General features: G+C 53.5%; 1 protein-coding gene across 1 annotated transcript; it reads right to left on the reverse strand.

Annotated features, from left to right (window-relative positions):
* Positions 1-1,851: 1,851 nt before the first annotated feature.
* On the reverse strand, positions 1,852-19,897 carry LOC118985967 (fer-1-like protein 4). The gene is given in 40 exon segments (XM_037044754.1): positions 1,852-2,266; positions 2,381-2,464; positions 2,466-2,479; positions 2,559-2,599; positions 2,602-2,808; positions 2,811-2,849; positions 3,302-3,359; positions 3,361-3,400; positions 3,402-3,462; positions 3,465-3,526; positions 3,745-3,833; positions 5,025-5,087; positions 5,089-5,121; positions 6,044-6,204; positions 6,777-6,931; positions 7,353-7,472; positions 7,474-7,524; positions 7,714-7,823; positions 10,961-11,036; positions 11,408-11,508; positions 11,970-12,090; positions 12,186-12,351; positions 12,543-12,651; positions 13,036-13,394; positions 13,989-14,172; positions 14,252-14,435; positions 14,549-14,708; positions 14,909-14,932; positions 14,935-14,992; positions 15,071-15,133; positions 15,399-15,530; positions 15,653-15,713; positions 16,232-16,423; positions 16,691-16,735; positions 16,923-17,011; positions 18,202-18,301; positions 18,401-18,489; positions 18,888-18,943; positions 19,215-19,250; positions 19,253-19,897. Coding segments are annotated over 40 exon segments (4,164 nt in total). The 5' UTR covers positions 19,293-19,897; the 3' UTR covers positions 1,852-1,935.
* Between the last annotated feature and the right edge of the window lie 376 nt (positions 19,898-20,273).

The following is a 20,273-nucleotide window of genomic DNA, read 5'->3' on the forward strand; positions in this document are numbered from 1 at the left end:
TTGCCACCGCTGCAGTCACCGCTAAAGCTGCGGCCCCTGCCGCCCTGAGTTCAGTCACCTGCATCTCTGACCTTGGTCTGTGCCAGGCCCTTCTCGCTCCTGATGCCAAGGGGTGTCCGGCCAGGTCCTGTGCAGTCTCCTAGGTGGAGGCAGACTGAAGGACAGGTAGCAGTGGCCACTGTGGCGCAGGGCGAGCATCAGACGCCAGCTCTGGACTTAGTGAGGGCTTCCCATCACAGAGCCCGGCCCCAAGCCCTGGCTGGTGTGGATTGAGCAGCGGCTGAGAACCAAGGTCACTGGTTTGATTCCCAGTCAGGGCACGTGCCTGGGTTGCGGACCAGGTCCCCGGTTGGGGGCGTGTGAGAGGCAACCGATCGATGTGTCTTGATGTATGTTATACATCGATGGTTTTTCTCCCTCTTTCTCCCTCCCTTCCCCTCTAAAAAATGAACAAATATAACCTTAAAAAAAAAAGAACCAGGCCCCGAGACTCCCCCACTCCCCAGAGACGTTTACAGCTGGTTGGTGCACCCAGTCATTTCTCGGGGGGGTTCCGTGTCAGGTGGCGGTGGGGCTGACTCAGGCAGAGGGCAGTGGCAGCAAGCTCTGGAGGCGGGCGGACTTGAGGTCCAGCCCTGATGCGATCACTTACAATCTGTGAGATGCTGCACCTGTCATTTATTTATTTATTTATTTATTTTTAAAGATTTTATTTATTTGTCTTTAGAGAGGAAGGAAAGGAGAGAAGGAAAGAAATATCAATGTATGATTGCTTCTTGTGAGTCCCCTGCTGGGAACTGGCCTGCAACCCAGGCATGTGGCCTGACTGGGAATCGAACCACTATCGTGTGGTTCACAGGCCCATGCTCAATCCACTGAGCTACACCAGCCAGGCCCTGTCATTTAATCTGAGAACTGGTCTTGTCTGAATGATGCAGGTGACAGCTGTAGGGAGCTGTGTTTTCTGGCCACCCAGGAACGGAACTGTTCACAACGGGGATACTAGTGAACAGTATCCTGAATTTCCTCTGGGAGCCTCCCTTCACCCTCCCAACTCAGTGGTTGGGAGGACCCCACCCCCACCCCAGAGGGCAGGGCCCCGTCACACATCCGTGGCTGCAGAGACCCTGGGTGAGCTGGGCTCTGTCAGGACCAGGAAAGCTTTTAAGAGGGGAGGTTGCTGCAGCCACCCTGCAGTTCCCCGTTGGTGAGTGAGCTGCCCCCAGAGGACAGCAGAGCTGAGCCAGAGGCTTGGCGACATCATCCGAACCCTGTAACAAGCTCCACCTGAAGCCAACCAGCGAAACCCTGGGAATTCGTTATTCCAGCCCAAACATTCACCTTGTGCTCAGGCTGGTGTGGGCTGGGATTGGAGCCAACAGTGTCCTTAACTGGTCTGGCTACTCTGAGGATTGGTAAGGGGTAAGTTAACGAAGTCTGTGAAGTGCTTAGCTGTTGTGGAACAGCAGAAGCCATAAGCAGATTAGGTGAGAAGGACCCAGACATTGGCAGGAGCAACAGGTGGGCTGTTCAGAGGGTATGACACTGGGAACCAGGGCTTCTCCTCGGCCCTGAACATCCTGCCCGGCAGTGGGGCCACATGGGCAGCCCTTCATTTTTTTAAAAAAATCATTTATTTATTTATTATCTTTAGAGGGGAAGGGAAGGAGAGAGGAAGAGAAACATCAATGTATGGTTGCTTCTCGTGCATCCCCTGCTGGGAACTGGCTCCTGCCGGGAACTGGCCTGCAACCCAGGCATGTGCCCTGACTGGGAATCGAACCTCGATTGTCCGGTTCTCAGGCCCGTGCTCAATCCACTGAGCTACACCAGCCAGGGCAATTTTTGTGTATTCATTTGCCTAGTGAGTCCCCAGCATCTGAGGTCACCCAAGAACATCTCTGTTCTCTGCCCCTGGATTCTCGCAGCACATACTCAGGCATCAAGAGTAGTGGATGCAGTTGAAGGTTTATTCATACAAAGAAGTGAACTCAAGTAGCTCATATTGATGGGAAGGACTACCAGGAGCGGGAGATGGGTGGGCGCTAGGGGATCAGAGTCCAAGGTCAGTTTAGGGCCAGGGGGCTGGTGGAGGGGGCAGAAGATGACCTGGCTGATCTGACCAGGCATGGCGTAGGAGATGAGGAAGAGGAAGAAGGTGATCAACGCCAGCAGCAGCAGCAGGATGTGCCAGTACCGGCTCCAGATGAAGAAGATGAAGGTCATCAGTGGGTTCACGGTCCAGTTGAAGGATGTTTTGGGGGCAACTGCAGAGGATTGGGGAAGGTGGTGTCAGAACGATGAGGGAGCCCTGGGCCTCCCGAACCGCCCTCTTTTCAAGCGCTGGCCGGCCTCCCCCCGCCCCCCAGTGCCCACTCACTTGGGCTTCTCCAAGGGCGCAAGCTCCTTCTGCCCCTTCCCCACTGGCCTTTTCTCAGCCTCTTCCACAGTCAGCAGCTCAAACTGCCTCCACCTTCCCCTAGAAAAGGGAGGAACAGAAGCTGAGCTCTCAGGTGACTCAGACCTGACTTCCCAGTCCCTGGCCTGGCCATACCCACTGTGAGGATGTAGATGTTGCCTCCTGGGTCCATGAAGGAAAGTCTCCTGGCCGGCCCTTCCTCCTCCTCCGCTGCCTCTTTCTTCCTGCCTGAGCCTCCCGCTCCTCCCGCTCCTCCCGCTCCTCGTCCTCTGGCTCCCGTAGCTTCACCACAGGCCACCAGCCCTGCAAACTGCAGAGGCAGCGGAACAGATTGCACCTGAGCCCAGCCCCATCGCGGGCCAGCTGCACAGAGCAGAGCTCCAGCCCCAGGTTCCCTGCACCGAGTCCGGTAGCTGCAGCTCCAGGGATCCTGCAAGAGCTCTCTGGGTTAGGCAGGAGATCAAAGTCCGTGTGGGCCATGGGGAAGGAGGCGGCACATGGATTGTAAGTCAGGGCACCAGAAATCATTAGAATGTGGTAGTTGTTACATAGCTATGAACCACAAACTACAGCCCCCAGTGATACAGGGTCAAGGGTGGGACTAGATTGCTAAAACAGGCACCAAAGGCCATGGCCTCAGAGTCCAGAGCAACCTGAGTGGGGTCAAACCAGAGGAGTGAGTGGGGGACTTTGGGGAGGAATGGTGGGCATGGTGCCCATGGCTGAATAAGTTTGGTAATTCGGCCAAACGAGAGCAAAGGTTAGTGACGTAAGGCTGATACCCAGGATCCCACTGCGTTAGAGTAGGGAACCAAGGGCCAGGGGGCAGGGCAATGAGGGCAGAAGTCAGGTTAGGGTGAGGTGGGAGGAAGGCTCCAGTACGGAGGAAGTCGTTGGCAGAGATGCAGTCATAGTCCCAGACCTGCAGGACCCGCACTGCCAGGCTGCCGGAACCCCACCTCCTCCAGCTCGAAGGGTGATCACCTCCCGCTCCGTGGGCAGGTAGTCAAAGCGGAACACGAAGTGCCAGTTGAAGTTCCCTCCCCAGTCAGGGAGTTGAAGTGCACGGCTGTCTCTTGCCTGTCATGCTCCTGCCCCTTCACCCAGCTGGAGGTGGGGGGGCGTCTGAGGGGGGCATCAGCCAGGGCCAAACCCAGAACCCAGCTTCCCCCTGGGCTCCCCCACCAGGCCAGTCCTTCCACCCAGCTCCAGGCACCTTAGAGAGCTCAGGGGACAGGGCTCTGGCTCAGCCCCAGGGCCCAAGCCCCAGTTTGCAACCTCACCTCAGTATTCAGCCGCCTGTGCGGTGCCGCCGGCAGCCCTACCTTTTCACATAGATGTCTCGCGACATCTCTCCAGTGAGCAGGTTCACATCGTCCAGAACCACATCTTCCGTGTTCCAGATGACTCTGAGCTCGCAACGGGGGGGTGCATGGGGGACAGGTTCAGACTCTTGAGGGGAGTCCTGGGAATGGCTGCAGGAAGCAGGAGGGACCCGGGCCAGGGCCACTGACGTCCACTGAACACCTGATGTGTGCTCCGCTGGGTGATCAGCATGTCCGTGGTCCTTTGAGGGACAAGTATCGCCCCGTCCACTGTGCACTGCCCCAGCCACAGCAGTGGCACCAGGGATAGCTGCAACCAAGCCAGCAAGGTTCTCCCTCCCACAAATTTGGAATCAGGACCCTGAAAAGTTGAGTCATGTAGCATCAGACGCAGAGCTAGAGCCACGGTAAGCCAAGGCGACATGCAAGCTGAAGTTTGGGGGAGCAGAGGAGGGGCAGGTGGGCAGAGAAAGCCAGTCTGCAGAGAGAAGTGGGAGGCAAAGCCACACAGTGTGGCAACACAGCATACAGCCCCTGAGGGACGAAAGGAGGGGCTGCAACCTTCCTGGTCCTACCCCAAATAGACCTGTCCTTGGCTGTCACAGGGTCCCCTGGAGGTTTTCTCTTGTCCGGTATCAATTCCCCCTTCACTGACAGCACCCTGATTTTCCGTTGGTGACCCCTCATCCCAAATACTGTCAGTCTGTGTGATTCTAGAGGGAGAGACAGGCCCCCTCCCTGGCTCCAGGGGTGGGGGCATCACCTAGGACATCACCCAGAACCGGCCAATCATTTGCAGCCCCGTGACCACACGGAGTGGTTCAGGGATCAGCATTTGTTTTGACCCAAGCTGGCCTAATGAGAGCCAGCCCTGAGACTCTTGCTCCAACAGGAAAAGAGGTGTGTATTTTTCTGCTCACGTAACCCAGTTGGTCAGATGTAAACCTGGCACCATTAGAAGCCACCTTGCCCCCAGACCGAAAGCCTCCTGAGAGTGACACTAAGAAAAACGAAGCCCAGAGGTGGAAAGTGACAGATTGCTAACAACTTCTGAAATGCAGGCACACTGCACAGAGCTCTGCTCATACCGACTCAGGGCACTGGGGGCTTATTGGTACTTGGAAGTGACAGACACCTGGCCCACAATAGCTTGTTTAAAAAGGGGGAACCTAATGGCTCACCTAATTGAAAAGCCTGGGTCACCATCCTCTGCCTACTTCACTGGGGGCCCACGCTGCACCAGTCTAAGGTGCCTGCCCCGTGGCAAGGGGGACCAGGACTCTCTCTCACCTGATTGGCTCCTGGGACTTGATGTCAACTGGGGGTGGTGCAGGCACATCCCGGAGGGAAGATGTCAGTCCACGTGTGAAGAGATCCCTGGTGAAGTGGCAGCAGGTTATAGGGTCTTGCTGGCATTTCCACCTCCCCTAATGGCCCTTTGGCCAGAGGCTGTGCCTTGCCAGTGTTGCATCCACCAACTGCGAGAACAAATGTCGGAGACTTTCAGGATTTCAAAGATGTTACTTTATTGGCCAAGTTTAACCTGCGCAGGGGCAAACTCTCAAAGTGTCCAGAGACACGGTGCCCGCAGACGCTGCAAACGAGAGTTGAGAGTCGCGCCCAGCGCTTACAGCTAAGTCCTTACATAGAGGCAAGCAAGCAAACGTTGCACAGAAGCAGATGTGGCGGTTAGCTATTGGCTTACAGAGCCCTCGAGCAGGAACAGGGTGGGGTCTGACTCAACTGAAAGGAAAATTTTGAAACTAAACAAATAGCAATCAACTTACAGGATGTTTGCTAGGGACGCAGGCTCCTTGGGGCTAAGACTATTTTTCTTGTTCCCAACAGCCAGGGTAGAGAGAACTGGGATTGAGAGGGAGTGGCTGGGCGGACCTTGGGTGATGAGGATGAAGGTGAGGTCTGGAGTGGAGGATCCAAGGCTGAGGTTAGGCTAGGGGATCAGGGATGAGGCCCCAGGAGTGGAAGGTCAAGAGCCAAAGTAAGGTCTGGTGCCTTCGAGGTCCAGATCCTAGAGACCTGGGGTCAGGCTGGGAGTGCCAAATACAAATGAGCCTTGGTGGCCCAGGGGTAGGAATCCCGCAGGACCAGAGTCCAGGGTGGGGGTAGGAGGTCCAAGACTGGAGTGGGGATGCTGGGCACCAGGATCAGGAGCCAAAATCAGAAGCAGCAACGCAGTGCCCAGGTAGAGGTCTTGGGGAATAGGCATCCTGGGGGCCCAGGGTCCAGGACCGGCTCGGAGCCCTGGGGTTCTGGGGTTGGGTGCTGAGCCCTCCCTCACCTGCAGCAGCCCCGGGCTGCGGGGATGGTAGAGGGGCCGCGTTTCTATGTGCTCAGGTAGCAGCTGAATCCCAAGACCTGGCATCTGGTGCCAGCACCACAGCACAAGCAATGCCTGGGCCTCCTCAGAGACCTCACTTGCCACCTTGGGGCCCCCACTACCTGCAACAAGAGGGATGTGATCTCGGATTCCATACAGCTCCCAACTCTCCTCCCTTCTCCCCCCTCGCCCTTCAACAGGAGCTCTAGGCCGAGGCAGCTGCTGTGGTGGACCGAGTCCATGGGCTGGGGGGCAAGTCCACAAAACAGAGAGTGGGGCATGTTGCTGTAACAACTTCTGCCCGTGAAAAGCCGGCAGTTGGGGGTTGAAGGGGCTGTAGCCTTTGCACAGACACTGTGTAGACGCAGACCACCAGCCGTTTATGAGACCAAGACTGGGGCTCAATTCCACAAGCACGTTCTGTTGTATGGGACCCCTTATGGGCCACCCTGTGGTCCGGGAATGTGATTATGGCTCTGAGGAGTCTCCTTTGGCTCTTTGGGGATCTCACCAACAAAGACTATTTTCTCCCCACCATCTAAGAACCTTGTCCTTACTCAGCCAAACTTGCCTCCTCTGTTTGCAGAAAAAGGCAGGCTCTCTGGGGAGCACGTCAGACCGGGCCCCAGGAGCCCCCGTGCCTTGTTCTATCGTCTTGCTCCCTATGGACTGACCAGCAGAAAGGGGCTGGTACCTGGGGGCAGGGTGTCAGGCAGTGTCAGAAGGACCTTGCTGCCCACCTTGACAGCTCTGGCTCGGTATTCAGGGGCGGGCAGGCCACAGCGTTGGTCCAACCCTGCCAGGATCTGTGAAGGCCGGAACGCATCACGCTGGGCATTATACCCTTCCCTGCAGGCAGAAAAGAAATACGCCTCATTGGGGCCGGTGATGGACATAGCTGGATACAGGACTGAGTTAGGGACCCTTGAGGACATGGGATCCAGGCTCATAACCTGATGGAAGACAGCTCAGTCATCACTTACGATAACTGTGGAAGTAAAAAATGTATACCAGGTGCTCCTAGGAAGGAGGTACTGATATAATTACCTCCATTTTGCAGATGAGGAGACTGAGGCTTAGTGAGAAAAAATGACTCATCAGTTACAGTATCCCAATTCCCAAGTCCAGGTCTGGACCACTAAGCTCTAATGTCTTGGTCATGGGAGGCCCCCGTCTATGAAATCGAGGGATCTGGAGGCACTAATGGAAATGTGCTCTTGGATGTCTTTGTAAGACAAAGAATGGCTCCTGAGGGCTCTGTCCAACTCACGTGTCATCATACTGGGAAGCCAGCCCACAGTTTGCCCTGTGGTGGCTGTAGAGTCGGTTTTCCATGTCGATGTGGGACTCCCCGATGAGGTCATCAGAACCCACGAGGTCGTGATCAAACAGCCATGGTCAGCTCTGGCTCAGCAGGCAGAGAGATGCTGAGCTCCAGGACCCTGGCCGGGAGGGAGGATGGCTGAGGACACCTCCGTGCCCCAGCAGGTGGTCTTATGTGGGCAGGGGCTCCAGGGGTCTCAGAAGCCTCTGTCCATTGCCCCACCACAAGCACATAAGCTGCCTGAGCATGAGCCGGACCACAGGGCCAAATGCCAAAGGTGTTTCCAAAACCCTGGGCCCAGCCTCACTCTCCAAAGATGGGGTTTAGCTGCTTGGGGATGTAGCGCTCCTTAGTGTCCTGCAGCTCCCGGCCAGCACTCACCACCACATAGGGGTCCGCGGGAGCCAGGTTGGTAGCCTAGGGGAACAGCATGGAGTGGAACTGGGAGAAATGTCATTGTCATTTGGCTTTCTCCAGAGAAATGTCACACTCCCTTGGAGGGAGTGTATGGGTGGAGAGGAATGAAGGGGGGAATAGAACAACTGTAATGGTATAATCAATAAAAAATATAAAAAAATAAATTATTTTTAAAAATTTTTAAAAAAGATTCAGGTCCACAAAATTGGATTCAGAGAAGATAATAGTCACAAAGAAAATACATTAGCCAAAGCTATAAATAGCAAAATATGATAGGGACATCTTTCACTGAAATTTCCCTACCCAAGAATAATTTCCATGATAAAATAATTTCATTAAAATACTAGTGGAAATAATTCAGTTGCATAGTATAGAAAAGCAAGGAATTAAACTGGGTTTGGAGATATAGAGAATGGAGACAGAGAAGAGAACCGTACAATAAAGCCCTGGGATATATAAGGCAAGATCTGTCCATAAAAAGTCCAGCCATTATTAATATAACGAGAACAGTTTGTACAACATCATGTAACCTGGCAGCCAAGGAGAGTGGAATGGAATGCACATGTGTGAAAAATGATGACTTCACTGTACTAATCAGTGGGGACAGTAGACACTGTTGAGTGAGCATGCGTATCGTGTGGCCATCACATTCAAAATGACTGAGTGAGTAGAGCAAGAAACCTGCATCAAATTTTATGTTGAGCACTGGCTGGTGTGGCTCAGTGGATTAAGCACCAGCCTGCAAACTGAAAGGTCACCGGTTCGATTCTAGTCAGGGAATATGTCTGGGTTGTGGGCCAGGTCCCCAGTTGGGAGTATGCAAGAGGCTACTGGTCGATGTATTTCTCACGCATTGATGTCTCTCACCCTATCTCCCTCCCTTCCTGTCTCTCTAAAAATAAACAAATAAAACCTTAAAAAAAGAGAATTTATCCCTGGCTGGTGTGGCTCAGTGGATTGAACGCCAGCCCATGAACTATAAGGTCGCCAGTACAATTTCTAGACACATGCACACGCCTGGGTTGCGGGCCAGGGCCCCCGTGTGGGGTACATGAGAGGCAACCACACATTGATGTCTCACTCCCTCTCCCTCTCCTTCTCCCTCCCTTCCCCTCTCTCTAAAAATAAATAAATAAATAAATAAATCTTTTAAAAGAAAAATAATTTAGATTTTTAAAAAAATTGCAATAAGCATAAATATTCCTCCACTGAAACTATTCATGTGATTCAGAAGACCACAACTATGGACAACTGGTGATTGGCAGCTTCATCACGACAGTGCACCCACTCATGCATCACATCTTGTGCAGTTTTTTGTGAAATATCAAATCACCCAGGTGACTCAGCCCCCCTACAGCCCAGATTTGGCACCCTGTGACTTCTGGCTTTTTCCAAAACTAAAATCACCCTTGAAAGACAGGAGATTTCACAGCGTCAGTGAGATTCAGGAAAATTCAATGGGGCAGCTAATTGTGATTGGCTGAACTGTGTGAGGTCTGAAGGTGCCTGCTTTGAAGGGGACTGAGGCATCATTGTCCTATGTACAATGTTTCTTGTATCTTGTATCTTCCTCAATAAATGCCTCTATATTTCATAGCACGTGGCTGGATATTTTCTGGACACACCTTGTCATATACATGGACATTTGGAACACTTAGAGATCAAGAAGAAAGGGAGCCAGCAAAACTGATGGAAAGAAACAGCCAGGGAAGCAGAAGGAAAAGCAGGGGTGGGAAAACAACCGCAGAGATTTCCAAGGAGGGTGGGATCGACTGTGTCCACTGACACTGAAAGATTAAGTAAGTCGAAGACAGAAAAGTGACCACCTACGACCAGGTTCTTGGCTGAGTCTTCCTCTTCCACACTTCCTCTAAATACTGGAGCTCTCCAGGTCCTCAAATTTTTCTTTTCTCTGCTCCCTAGATGATCTTCTCCACTTCCATCTACGTATTTATAGCTCCCAGTTTTTCATTTCCAGCCTGGAATTCTCCATAGAACTCAACTCATACAGCTAACTGCCTAGCAGACACGTCCACTTATAAGTCTGATGGACATTTACCTCAAGGTTAACATGCCCGAAAGTGAGCTTCTAATATTCCCTTCAATCCAATCAGACCTTTTCTTATTTTCCATTGCTCAGTAAATAGCACCATCTACATAGTTGTGCAAACCAACATCTTGGGAGTCACTTATGACTCTTTGCACGTTGTCCTCACCCCCCACCAGTTAGCAAGTCCTAACATGTCACCTCCAAAATCTAAAATTGCTCTTGAATCCATTCATGTCACTCTATGTCCATCCACTGCAACCATCCTGGATACAGTTCATCATCAGTTGCCTGGACTTTTGCAATGCCCTCTTTAATAATCTCTCCCCCACTGATCCTTTTTAAGGATAGGTTAGAGCATATCCCTTCTCTCTTCAAAACCTGTTGTGGCTCTCTCTCTCTCTCCCTCAGAGAAGCCCAGGTCATTACAATGGCCTACGAGGCTCCCCCATGCCTGTCCCACCAGCACCCTCCGCACCCCCCACCATGCACCGGGCAGCCTCATCTGCTCACTCGGCTGCAGTCCCACTGGTTCTCACTCTTCCTCAAGCACACCAGGCACGCTCCCTCTCAGGGCCTCAGCACACACTGTCCCTTTAGCCTGGGGCCGCCTTACTCACATGGTTTGCTCCTCCATCTTCATGTCAACTCCACAGTGGCCACCCATCACCACCCTGTTTTAAATTTCAGCACTTCTCTCAGTACTCCCTTCCTTTATGTTCTCCCTAACAGGTATCTTTACCATACCTCTTCAATCTCTACCATTTCGTTTGCATGTATTTTTATTTGTGTCCCCATCCAGCCTCCACCCCCCACCGCCACCAAAATAATAAATTCCAGAATTTTTCGTGGGCAAGAATGCTTTTCACTGCTATTCTTGTGCCTAAAACAGTATCTAACATAGCAAGTGTCAAAGGATTTATTAAAGAAATGGATTAATAACTTTTTTTGAGATGAGGGTCAGAAAAACACTGAAATATCTGGAGCAGGTTATGGAATTGCAGTCAGTGAAGGTCAAAGACAGAAACGACTAGGACGAGCTTATATGATTACATAATGGCCTGGCCACTAGGGACCACTTGAATAATACCTCCAGTAGGGGAGAGGAGACAAAATCACAGTCAAAAATCACAGCTGTGGCCGTGGGAGCAAGGGCACTTCCCGCACTGTAGCAGCAAGGAAATACAGTAGGTGGATGCAGAAACTGGCAAAGATAGTGGACTGGATGGAGGAAGGTGAAGCTTCTATTTTATCTATGAAGCAGGAAAAGAGGTCACTAGCTGGAACAAATATGGAGAAAAGGAGCAGGGGACGTTTAGAGGAGAGTGGGAAAGGCATAAAATCCTAGGAGCACCCCAAACGGGGTTTATTGGAGGGGACTGGCCCAACCCCCAGTAATTTCCATCAAGCTTCCTCCATACGGACAATCATCTCCTTCTCATTCTTCTGTAAAGCTACGTAAAGGCAGTGTCCATCCACCCTGGGGCCGAAACAGCCACCATTCTGGAGCTGGCACAGAGACAGGCTCTCAGGTCACCTGCTCCCAGCCACCAGCTCCTCCAACGCCTGCTTCAGTCCTGCACAGGTGCCGGGCTCTGGCCTGCGCTGCAGACTCTCAACCTCCGGGAGCCCCTGGTCCTGCATAATAGAGTGGGAGGGTCAGAGTCACAAGGGTCTTGGACTCTGACCCCTTTTAGGCCACACCCCCACCCAAGGACACCGCCCACTCACCACTGCACCTGTTGGCTCCGCCCACCTTTGGCTCCAAGGGGATGGTGGGTCCGTTTTTCAAGCACCCCACTGACTGCAAGCCTCTGGGGCCAGAGACAACCAGTATTTTACCTTTGCTGGCCCCTTTCTGGGTCCAACAATTTTGGATCCCTGTCCTCCCACAATTCTGGCCTCCTCACCACACCCACATGGTTACATATGTGGTTACATATGGTTACAAGGGAGCTGTGCCCTTTGGCCCTTTGGGCTTGCCCCAAATAGGTGCTGGCTCCCTGATGCTTCCCATTTAGCCCAGCTCCCTTCAAAACTGCGGTCTCCTGCATGCCCCAATGTCCCCGACCCTCCTTGTGCACCCGCTTCACCCTCACCAGCCTCTCAGCCACCTTCTACACACAGTTATTGCTCCGCAGGCTCCACGTGTGATCTTCCCAGTGGCTCCACATGTGCACGCATGGCTTGTGGTGACGCAGGGGCAGGCAGAAGTATGGCCTGGGCCAGGCAGAGAAGAGCAGAGGCTCTGTGGAAGTGGTCCTGGGCCACTGGGGTCCCCCAATACCCTCCCTCTAGCCACCAGGAGCACTTGCCTGCTGCCATCCATGGGTTCAGGCCGCAGAGCAGGGCCTCCCAGCTCCTCCATCTCCACCAGCCTGACTCCCACCTCCGGCAGAGGCTGCACCCTCTCCGCACCCTCCGGTCCCTCCCCGGTCCTGGACCCTTGGCCCAATTGCTCCTCCTGGTGTCCTGCATGACCTGCCCAGAGCAGCACTGTCCAGTTGGCACCAGGCTGGGAGTCTGACCCTTCCCTCAGCCTCCTCCACCACAATAGAAGTCAGAGTCCACCCCTTGCTGAGGTTAACTGTCCCTTGCAGGGGTCTTAAGTCTGGAACAAGAGTGACCAGCCTCAACCCCATGGCCCTCAGGGATTGGGCTAGGCCATACACCAGTGGAGATCTTGAAGCTGATGGGCTGGGAGGCCATGGCAGGGTCAATCATGGTGGCCTCGAAGAGTACACCAAAAAGTAGGAAATCTTCCCAGGGTGCCAGGGCATTCTGAGAAAGGCAGGGCAGACTGGAGTCAGCCCCGCCCTCCCACGTTACAGCCCAGATGAGGCTGGGCCGAAATGCCCACAGAAAGACATTCTGATCAAGGCCCTAGAAGAGTCACTGCAGTATCCTACCTGCCTCTCTGACCCTTGCAGCCCCAACCCCCTTGTCCAGGGCCCAGTTCTCTCTGGCCCTTCTTTAATTAATCAGCCCCCCTTCCTCCACAAGTGCATGTACACAAGAGCACATACATCTGCTCACTGTGGTCTTCACCTGGGCCCCTAAATTGAGACACCCCGATCCTGGGTTTCATGCCTTGGAGCCAGTTACGCACACACTCCAGAGCTGAGGGTGATCCTGCTCCTTCGCTAAATAAAGCCCAGCCCCCACCTCTGGCAGTGGCAGCAACTCCTCCACCTCCACCTCCATGGAAGCAGGAATCTGAGGTGCACCAGCGCCGGAGCTGGCATCCAGATGCTGCCGAATCCCTGTTGGGGTCTGGCCCTGCCTGGCTTTCTTCTTCTTTCCCATGAGCTCGGACAGCCTGGACCTGTGTGGGGCCTGGAGAGGCTCAGGCTCAGCTCTCCCTTCCAACACCTCCATAGACACAGCCACCAGCAGGCGGCCGCGGAACCAAATGCCATGGCCAAGGGCATCCTTGAGACTCTGAAGACCATCCCGGAGGCCCTCACTGGGAGGCGAGCCATAGAGAGGTACCCAGGCCGGACCAAAGGTGGGGTTGAACCCCGCTGTGGTGGACAAGAACAGTGTTTTGGAGGGAAACATGGGGCGGTGGACAAGTTGGTCTATGAAGTACACCCTTATTTCCTACAAGTTTGGGGTGCGGGGGTCAGATTGGGCCTCTGGGAGGGAAGTCTGCGCACAGCTACTGTGCACAGTTCCTAGGTGGACCACCACCTAGGAACACTTCTAAACCAGCTCAGCTCCAAAGGCACTGCGGACTGTTGGCATTTAGGCTTTAAGGGCAGGGGAGCCAAAACTGAAGAGGTGGAGTCAGGATGGGGGCGGAGCTAAGGTGATTCGTTAGAGGCTGCGGTAAATGCGTAATGTGGATAGGGTTGGTTTCTGTACGTGTAAATCTGTAGGGGTCCCAGGTCTGGAGTGGTTACTGGATATGCAGCTAGGATCCTGTTGACAGAGCCAAACCGAGGGTGGGCTTTGTGCTCTGGGAAAGATAGGTGAGTTTCCAAAAGGAGGAGCACACCTTTGTACGGTGGGGTGGACCTGGCTTTGTAAGCAGAGGATGGAGTTTGCCGTCAGGGGCGGAACCAGGTCAGACAAGTGCCTGGTGAAGGTGGCGCCGGTCCACCAGAGGGACTCACCCGCGTGGCCCAGGCATGAGATCTGCCTCAGGTCCATCACGTTCGTGGCGAGGGCCACACGGACCAGGGGAGCGTCTTCCCTCAGCTGCAAACGGAGGCTGCATGTCAGTGGCGGGAAGAGCTCCACGAAGCTCAGCTATTCATTCCACTCGGGCGCCTCTGCTTCACGTACCAACGTCTCGCCCTGAGCGCGGAGACAAGGGCAAGTGGAGAGGGGTCAGGGCCGGATGAGCTCCAGCCAAGTGAGGAAAGGAGGAACTTACCTGCTGGCCCAGGAAAGACACGCGCACATAGGGATCCACAAGGACGCGCTGGTCGTGCAGGGCGCGGGTGAGACTGCCGAGCAGCCCCGGGATCGGCGCCCGCAGCCCCTCCGCACGGTACACGCGCACGCGCAGCCGCGCCCAGGGCCTCTCCGCTGACACCTGGCGGGTCAGAAGCAGGTTCCTAGGGGTGGGCAATGAGGGGCTGAGAAGCCGGAATCTCAGCCTCTCCGACTCTTTGAGTCCTGGAAGCCATACCTCGTCTTACTCTCCCCTCCCCACATCACCCCTGCTCACTTCTCGATGTCTGAACTCTGCTCTAGGCCCGGGGGTGGCAGTGGAGGGGACAGATCCCCACACGCCCTCACGGACAAAGTGACCTTGATGAAGCCTTTGGTCCCAGCCCAGGTGTCCCGGGGATCGTGCAGCGGAGCCCATTCCTGGTAGAAGTGGCCATCTGAGGAAGGAGGGGTGGGCCAGGAGTCAGGGGAGACCAGCGAGATGCTAGGGCATTTATCCAAATAACGGGGTTCATGTCCGGCTCAATAAGGAGGGGCGAGAGTGCGTGGAGGTCAGCCATCTGACGAGGATCAGTGCCCAGAGGGTTAGCCTCCCTCCTCCTTGCCGATGAGTCGCAATGAGGGATGGGATCAGTACCTGGATGGTCGAAGATAATGCCCAGTCTATCCTGAAGGTGCTGATCCAGGTGGCCATAAAGGGGAGGGTCTGCGAGTGGAAAGCCTGGGGGAAGTGGCATTGGCCCTGGAGCTTCAGCATGCTGCTTGCTGGGCAGCAACCTCTCCCCGCAGCGCCCCTCACTGTGATCTCCAGCAGCAAATCTTGGAGGTGAAGTCAGGTCTCATGAAATTCGAACAAGAAGTACTGGATTGAAGTGGGGAAACAAGAAAGGTGAGAGGTTATATGTGAAGGAGTCACACCAGCTGGGCTCTGCCACTTGAAAGAAAATGCCCCACTTAACCACCCCACGCCCTATGGCTCCTCTTTGCACCCTCTCCCTCCAAGAGCCCATTGGACTTCAGGCCTGGCACTTGGCTCGTCTACCTAGGCCACGCTGCCTGTACTGTCAATTCTTTACTATGAGTCCCACCCATTCTCTTAGGCCTGCCTCCATCTTGGTGACGCCCACCTCATTGTAGAAAGGGCAGTTGGTCCCGTGCTGTGTGGTGGCCACCCGGCGCTGCTCCCTAACACGCACAACCACATGGGGGTTGATGTTGACTCGAACCAGCTTCTGGGCCTCCAGCACCGTGACCCCCACCTGAAGGGTGTGGAAGGAAGGAAAAAGGAAGCCAAGCCTGCCAAGGGGTAGTGGGGATAACAATCTGTGGTAGAGGGCAGGTGGCATTCTCCAAGGGTTAAGGCCTGGAGAGAAAGGGGTACCTGGAAGTCTTGGGCTCTGGACACCTGGAAGTGATCCCTTTGGACTAGGCCCCGGGCTCGGCTGTGGGAAGGGTTAAGGTCAGGGTTCACTTCACTTCCTCCCCATACCACACCTACAGTCTTGCTTAATGCTTGAGATGTGACCTCCTCTCCTCTGAACTTTTGGATTCTGAGTCCTTCTGGTCTTGTCACATCCCCATCTCATCCTACACCCACAATTTGACACATTCCTGGAGGCCTAAAACCATTCAACAAAGATTTATTGAGCACCTACTATGTGCCAACACTCTTCTAGGCACTGAAGTGATCAAAAGAAACAAAACTCCTTCCCCTCATCAGGTTTTCATCACCTACCTGGTTCCACAAGCGGTGTGTGAGCCAATGCAGCTTCGTGTGTGTCTGTGTGGCAGTGTCTATGGCTAGGAGTGAGTGACTGCTGACCCTAGGTGTCCACTCTTTACCCATGTCCTGGGACCATGCGTGGGTGAGGGTGGATGTGCATTGGACCTGCATGTATGGACAAGTGAGGCTGACACACTGGTGGGGTGTGGGAGCAGGTGTGCAGGGCATACAAGTTACCTCTTGAGGAGGCTGAACACGACACCAGAAAGCTCCACATCAGGCTCATCTTCCAGCTCCAGCTCCAGCTCCAGCTCCAGCTCCAGTTCATTGTCTTCATCATCCTGCTACACTAGGCCTCGAGTGAGCCTGCGTCCTGGTGCCGTGGCCGGCTGCTCTAGCAGAGCCTTTCCAGGCCCGATAGGAAACACCCTCAAGGCACATGTCTGGGACCTATCACCCACCTCTGGGTACCCCTTGACTTTCCTGACCCTAGAACTGACCTCTAGCCCTGGGACTGACCCCACTGATCCCAGCACTGACCTCTAACCTGGGATACCTCTAATTCCAGAATTGGCTCCTGATTCTGGGATGGGCTTCTGACCCTGAAATTGATCCCAGATTCTGGAACTAACTCACATCACTGGTTATTAATCTAAAGAATGACCTGGTGAGTCCAGGTCATCCCCGCATACTTACCCCAGCTCCTGGAAGCCCAGATTGGGGATGACCAGCTCCAAACTGACAGGAAAAAAAAAAGAAATGAAAGAACCAGGCCTGGCTACAGAGCTACCAGCTGAGCAGCATGGGTGCAAAGGTCACCATATCCAGGAGATCCAGAGTAGAACTGGGTACCACTTCTACCTTCCCTACCTACCTTGATGGGGACAACCAGTCCTTGCCTAGGTTTGTGGCAGAGGTGGTTTATCTGTCCCTGATGGATGCCCCAAAATCCTCTTCTGCCCAGGCTCCACTAGCGCCCTCTAGGGGCTGGTACTTTTGGTCAAGCTCCACCTGGATCTGAAACCAGATACGCAGTGTGCCCTAGGTCCCGTCTCGCTGCCACAGGGCAAAGAGAAGTCCAAGGACAACGCTTTTACTCCACCTGTGAACAGAGACCCCCTCCTGGCCTGCATCTAGGGTGACTTGTGATTCCTCTTTGATCGTTACTAATACTAATTACTCACAAACTATTAAAAACTTAGTATGTGCAAGTTACCTCTTGGAGAAACCAAACAGGTCTCCAAAATTCTCTCATTGTTCTTGGAAATTAATTACTGTGGTCTCCACAGCTCTGCAAGATCGGGTCCATGCCGACCTTTCCTGCCCCATTTCTCAGGGAATCTGCTCCTGCCCTGAACCCACTTACGCTTTCTCAGTGCACTGGGCTTTTGCCTATGCCAGTTCTTCTGCCTGGAACAGTCTCCCCTCTTACTAACTTAACTCCTATTATCCTTCGTTTCCAAGTTCAAGCACTACTTACTTACTCAGGGAACCTACCCTGACCTCCAAATAGACCACATACCTCTGTTATACACCCTTCAAGCTCTCTACAAGCTCTTTGGTAACACCAGTAAGTGGCCATTTCACATGTCTTTGTGTGAATGTTTGTTAATGTTTGTCTCTCTCTTTAGATATGGAGCTCTAGGAGGGAAAATCCTTATCTGGCTTTGCTTACCACTCAGCCCTCATTGCTCAGCATAGCACTTAGCTTACGGCGAAGGTTCAACAAATGATGACCGACTGAATGAAAAGCTCATCTGATATGACTTCACACAATGTAAATGAGGGAACCGCTAAGAGAAACTAAATAACTTGTCCACATTCTCAGCTGGGAAATGGTGGATCTGAGACTTGAACCCACCAGGTCTTTTTCTACCAGGCTCTACTGACCTCCCCCATGACACATCAGAAAAATCCAGCCAGGTTTATCTTTTGAACCTCTCACAAGAATTGAGCGTGGGGCAGGGTCATGGAGCAGCACAGAACTCTTTACCTTTCCCCATCACCACACCCCGGGCCCTCGGAGGTGAACCCGGTCCTTGGCCCACGTGGGGCTTCAGCAGGGGCTGCAATGGAAGAAGCCCTGGCTGGGGGGCCTTGTTACCACTCCCGTCTAGGTCTAGGTTTCCCCTTCTAAGAAATCTAACCTTCTATTTAGAGGGACTCTCAAGCTTGGGAGTGGCAGGCTGGGGGCTGGTGGAACTCACCAGGGACACTTGTAGATTCTTATCTTCTAGGGCCTCACGCAGCACCAGATGCCCAACACTGTGCAGCTGCTTCAAGGAGACCACCAGGGTCCCCAGAGACCTAGGGGTGTTGCATAGAGCAGAAAGAAGAGTAACCTGGGGAATGGCCCAAGCCACCCCCAGCCCCACCTGCATCCTTGGCTCCCCCAGGCCTACTCACCCGGGGCTGAACACACAGCCGCAGTTAACCACCTGCTCCAACAGACACTCCCCAGCCAATGGGGCCCCACAGTGTGGCCAACGGAACAGCTGGGGATAGAAGGAACTTTGTGACACCCAACGCTGGGCCGACCCGACTCCCAGTCCAGAGCCTGTTTCCAAGCCCAAAATAGGAGCCAACCATCCAAACTTGGAGCTAACCTGATCTTTCAAACCTGGAACCACACCCCCATCCCCCACCCCCCACATGAGGTTGATGCCAAATTAGGGCTGATCTAGGATAACAACCAATCAAGAACTACCAGTTATACCCCCACCGTCTTGATTCTGACTTGTGTTAAATTGAGTCTGATCTCTCAAGCCTGAGACTGGATCCCACTTCCTGAGGCTATGTCTCTCAAAAGCCGGGAATGAGCCCCCCAACCCCAGGATGGACTTGGATGGGGTGCAGATCAGCTTCTCCCCATCCAGGATCCAACCCCACTGACCTCACCAATATCTGCTTCTTGGCCACAGTGAATTCTCCTTGTTTTCTGGGTGAAACCTGCTCAGAATTGAATGTAGCATTTATCAGTACTTCCCCATGAAAAAACCCTTCCCCCTGAAATCCTCAGCGGAGAGTCCAGTCCCCCTGGACTCACCTTAAAGAAAGGTAGAAAATGGGGAGAGAAGGAGGCAGAGAATTAGAGATATTTGGCTGGTGGATAAGGGAAAAGGCTGTAGAGATACCTAAGGATAGGGTTGGGGGCCTTGGGAATGTAGGAAGCAGAGTGCCCTAGTTCCAAAAGTCCTTAGAGCACCCCTGCAAGCCTCACCCCAAAAGCTGAGCCTCACTTGTCGGTCATGGGTGCCGGCAGCCCTGGCAGTTGCCGCACACACATGGTCAGAGCCATTGTCCCAGGGTCGCCGGCTCTGCCTCTGCCTGCCTGCTCTCCTGCCCGCACATCTGAATCGCCTCTGAGTCATGGGGCTAACCCAGCAGGTTTGGCATCCCTGCCCTTTAGTCAAACACACAAACAGCAGGGCGGGGGGGAAGGAGTTGGAGGACTAAGAGATGGGTGTAAGGTCCCTGTGGTCAGCTCGGTCTTCCCTGCCTGCCCCACTTTCAGCCTTCATCCTGCACATCCTGCATCCTTGTGGGGTGGGAGCTGGGGTCTGGTGCGGGCGGAGGCAAGGATTGAGGGTGGCATCTTGGCTTGGTCCAGCTAGCCTATGAGGACTTAAGGGCATGGGCCTCATGGGGTTCCTTGTTCACCAATTCTGTCCTCAATGCCCAGCTCAGGGTCTGGTTACACTGTAGACCCTCATAACATTAGCCGAGTAAATGGGTGGATTAATAAACAAATCCCATAGCCCCCAGCATTAGTACTGTGGGCGCTCAACACATTTAAATTGAATATATCCCTAACTTGCACATAACAAGTGTTCAAACTAACTTTTTTTTTTAAAGAAAAGATTTTATTTATTTGTTTTTGGAGAGAGGGGAAGGGGAGAGGGAAACAGTGATGTGTGGTTGCCTCTCACATGTCCCCTTCTGGGGACTGGCCTGCAACCCAGGCATGTACACTGACTAGGAATCCAACTGGTGACTGTTTGGTTCTCAGGCCAGTACTCAGTCCACTGAGCCACACCAGCCAGAGCCCAAACTAATTTCTTAACCAGAAGCCAGAGGTCCTTACCTTGGGATTAGTAATGGGACCATAGATGGGCTCAAGGGAATCAGTAAACCCTTAAAATTCTTGGCAAAATATTGAGCACATGTGCATTTTTCTGGACACAGAATTCCTAGGTTAGGTTAATAATTCTTAAACAGATGTGTAGTACTTTTACTGAATGTATAAAGGAAGGAATGTATTTTGTAGTCTGAACCCGTG

Source organism: Sturnira hondurensis, unplaced genomic scaffold, assembly GCF_014824575.4.
Source record: "Sturnira hondurensis isolate 20B ecotype Veracruz unplaced genomic scaffold, ASM1482457v3 Scaffold0004136, whole genome shotgun sequence".
Lineage (NCBI taxonomy): Eukaryota > Metazoa > Chordata > Mammalia > Chiroptera > Phyllostomidae > Sturnira > Sturnira hondurensis.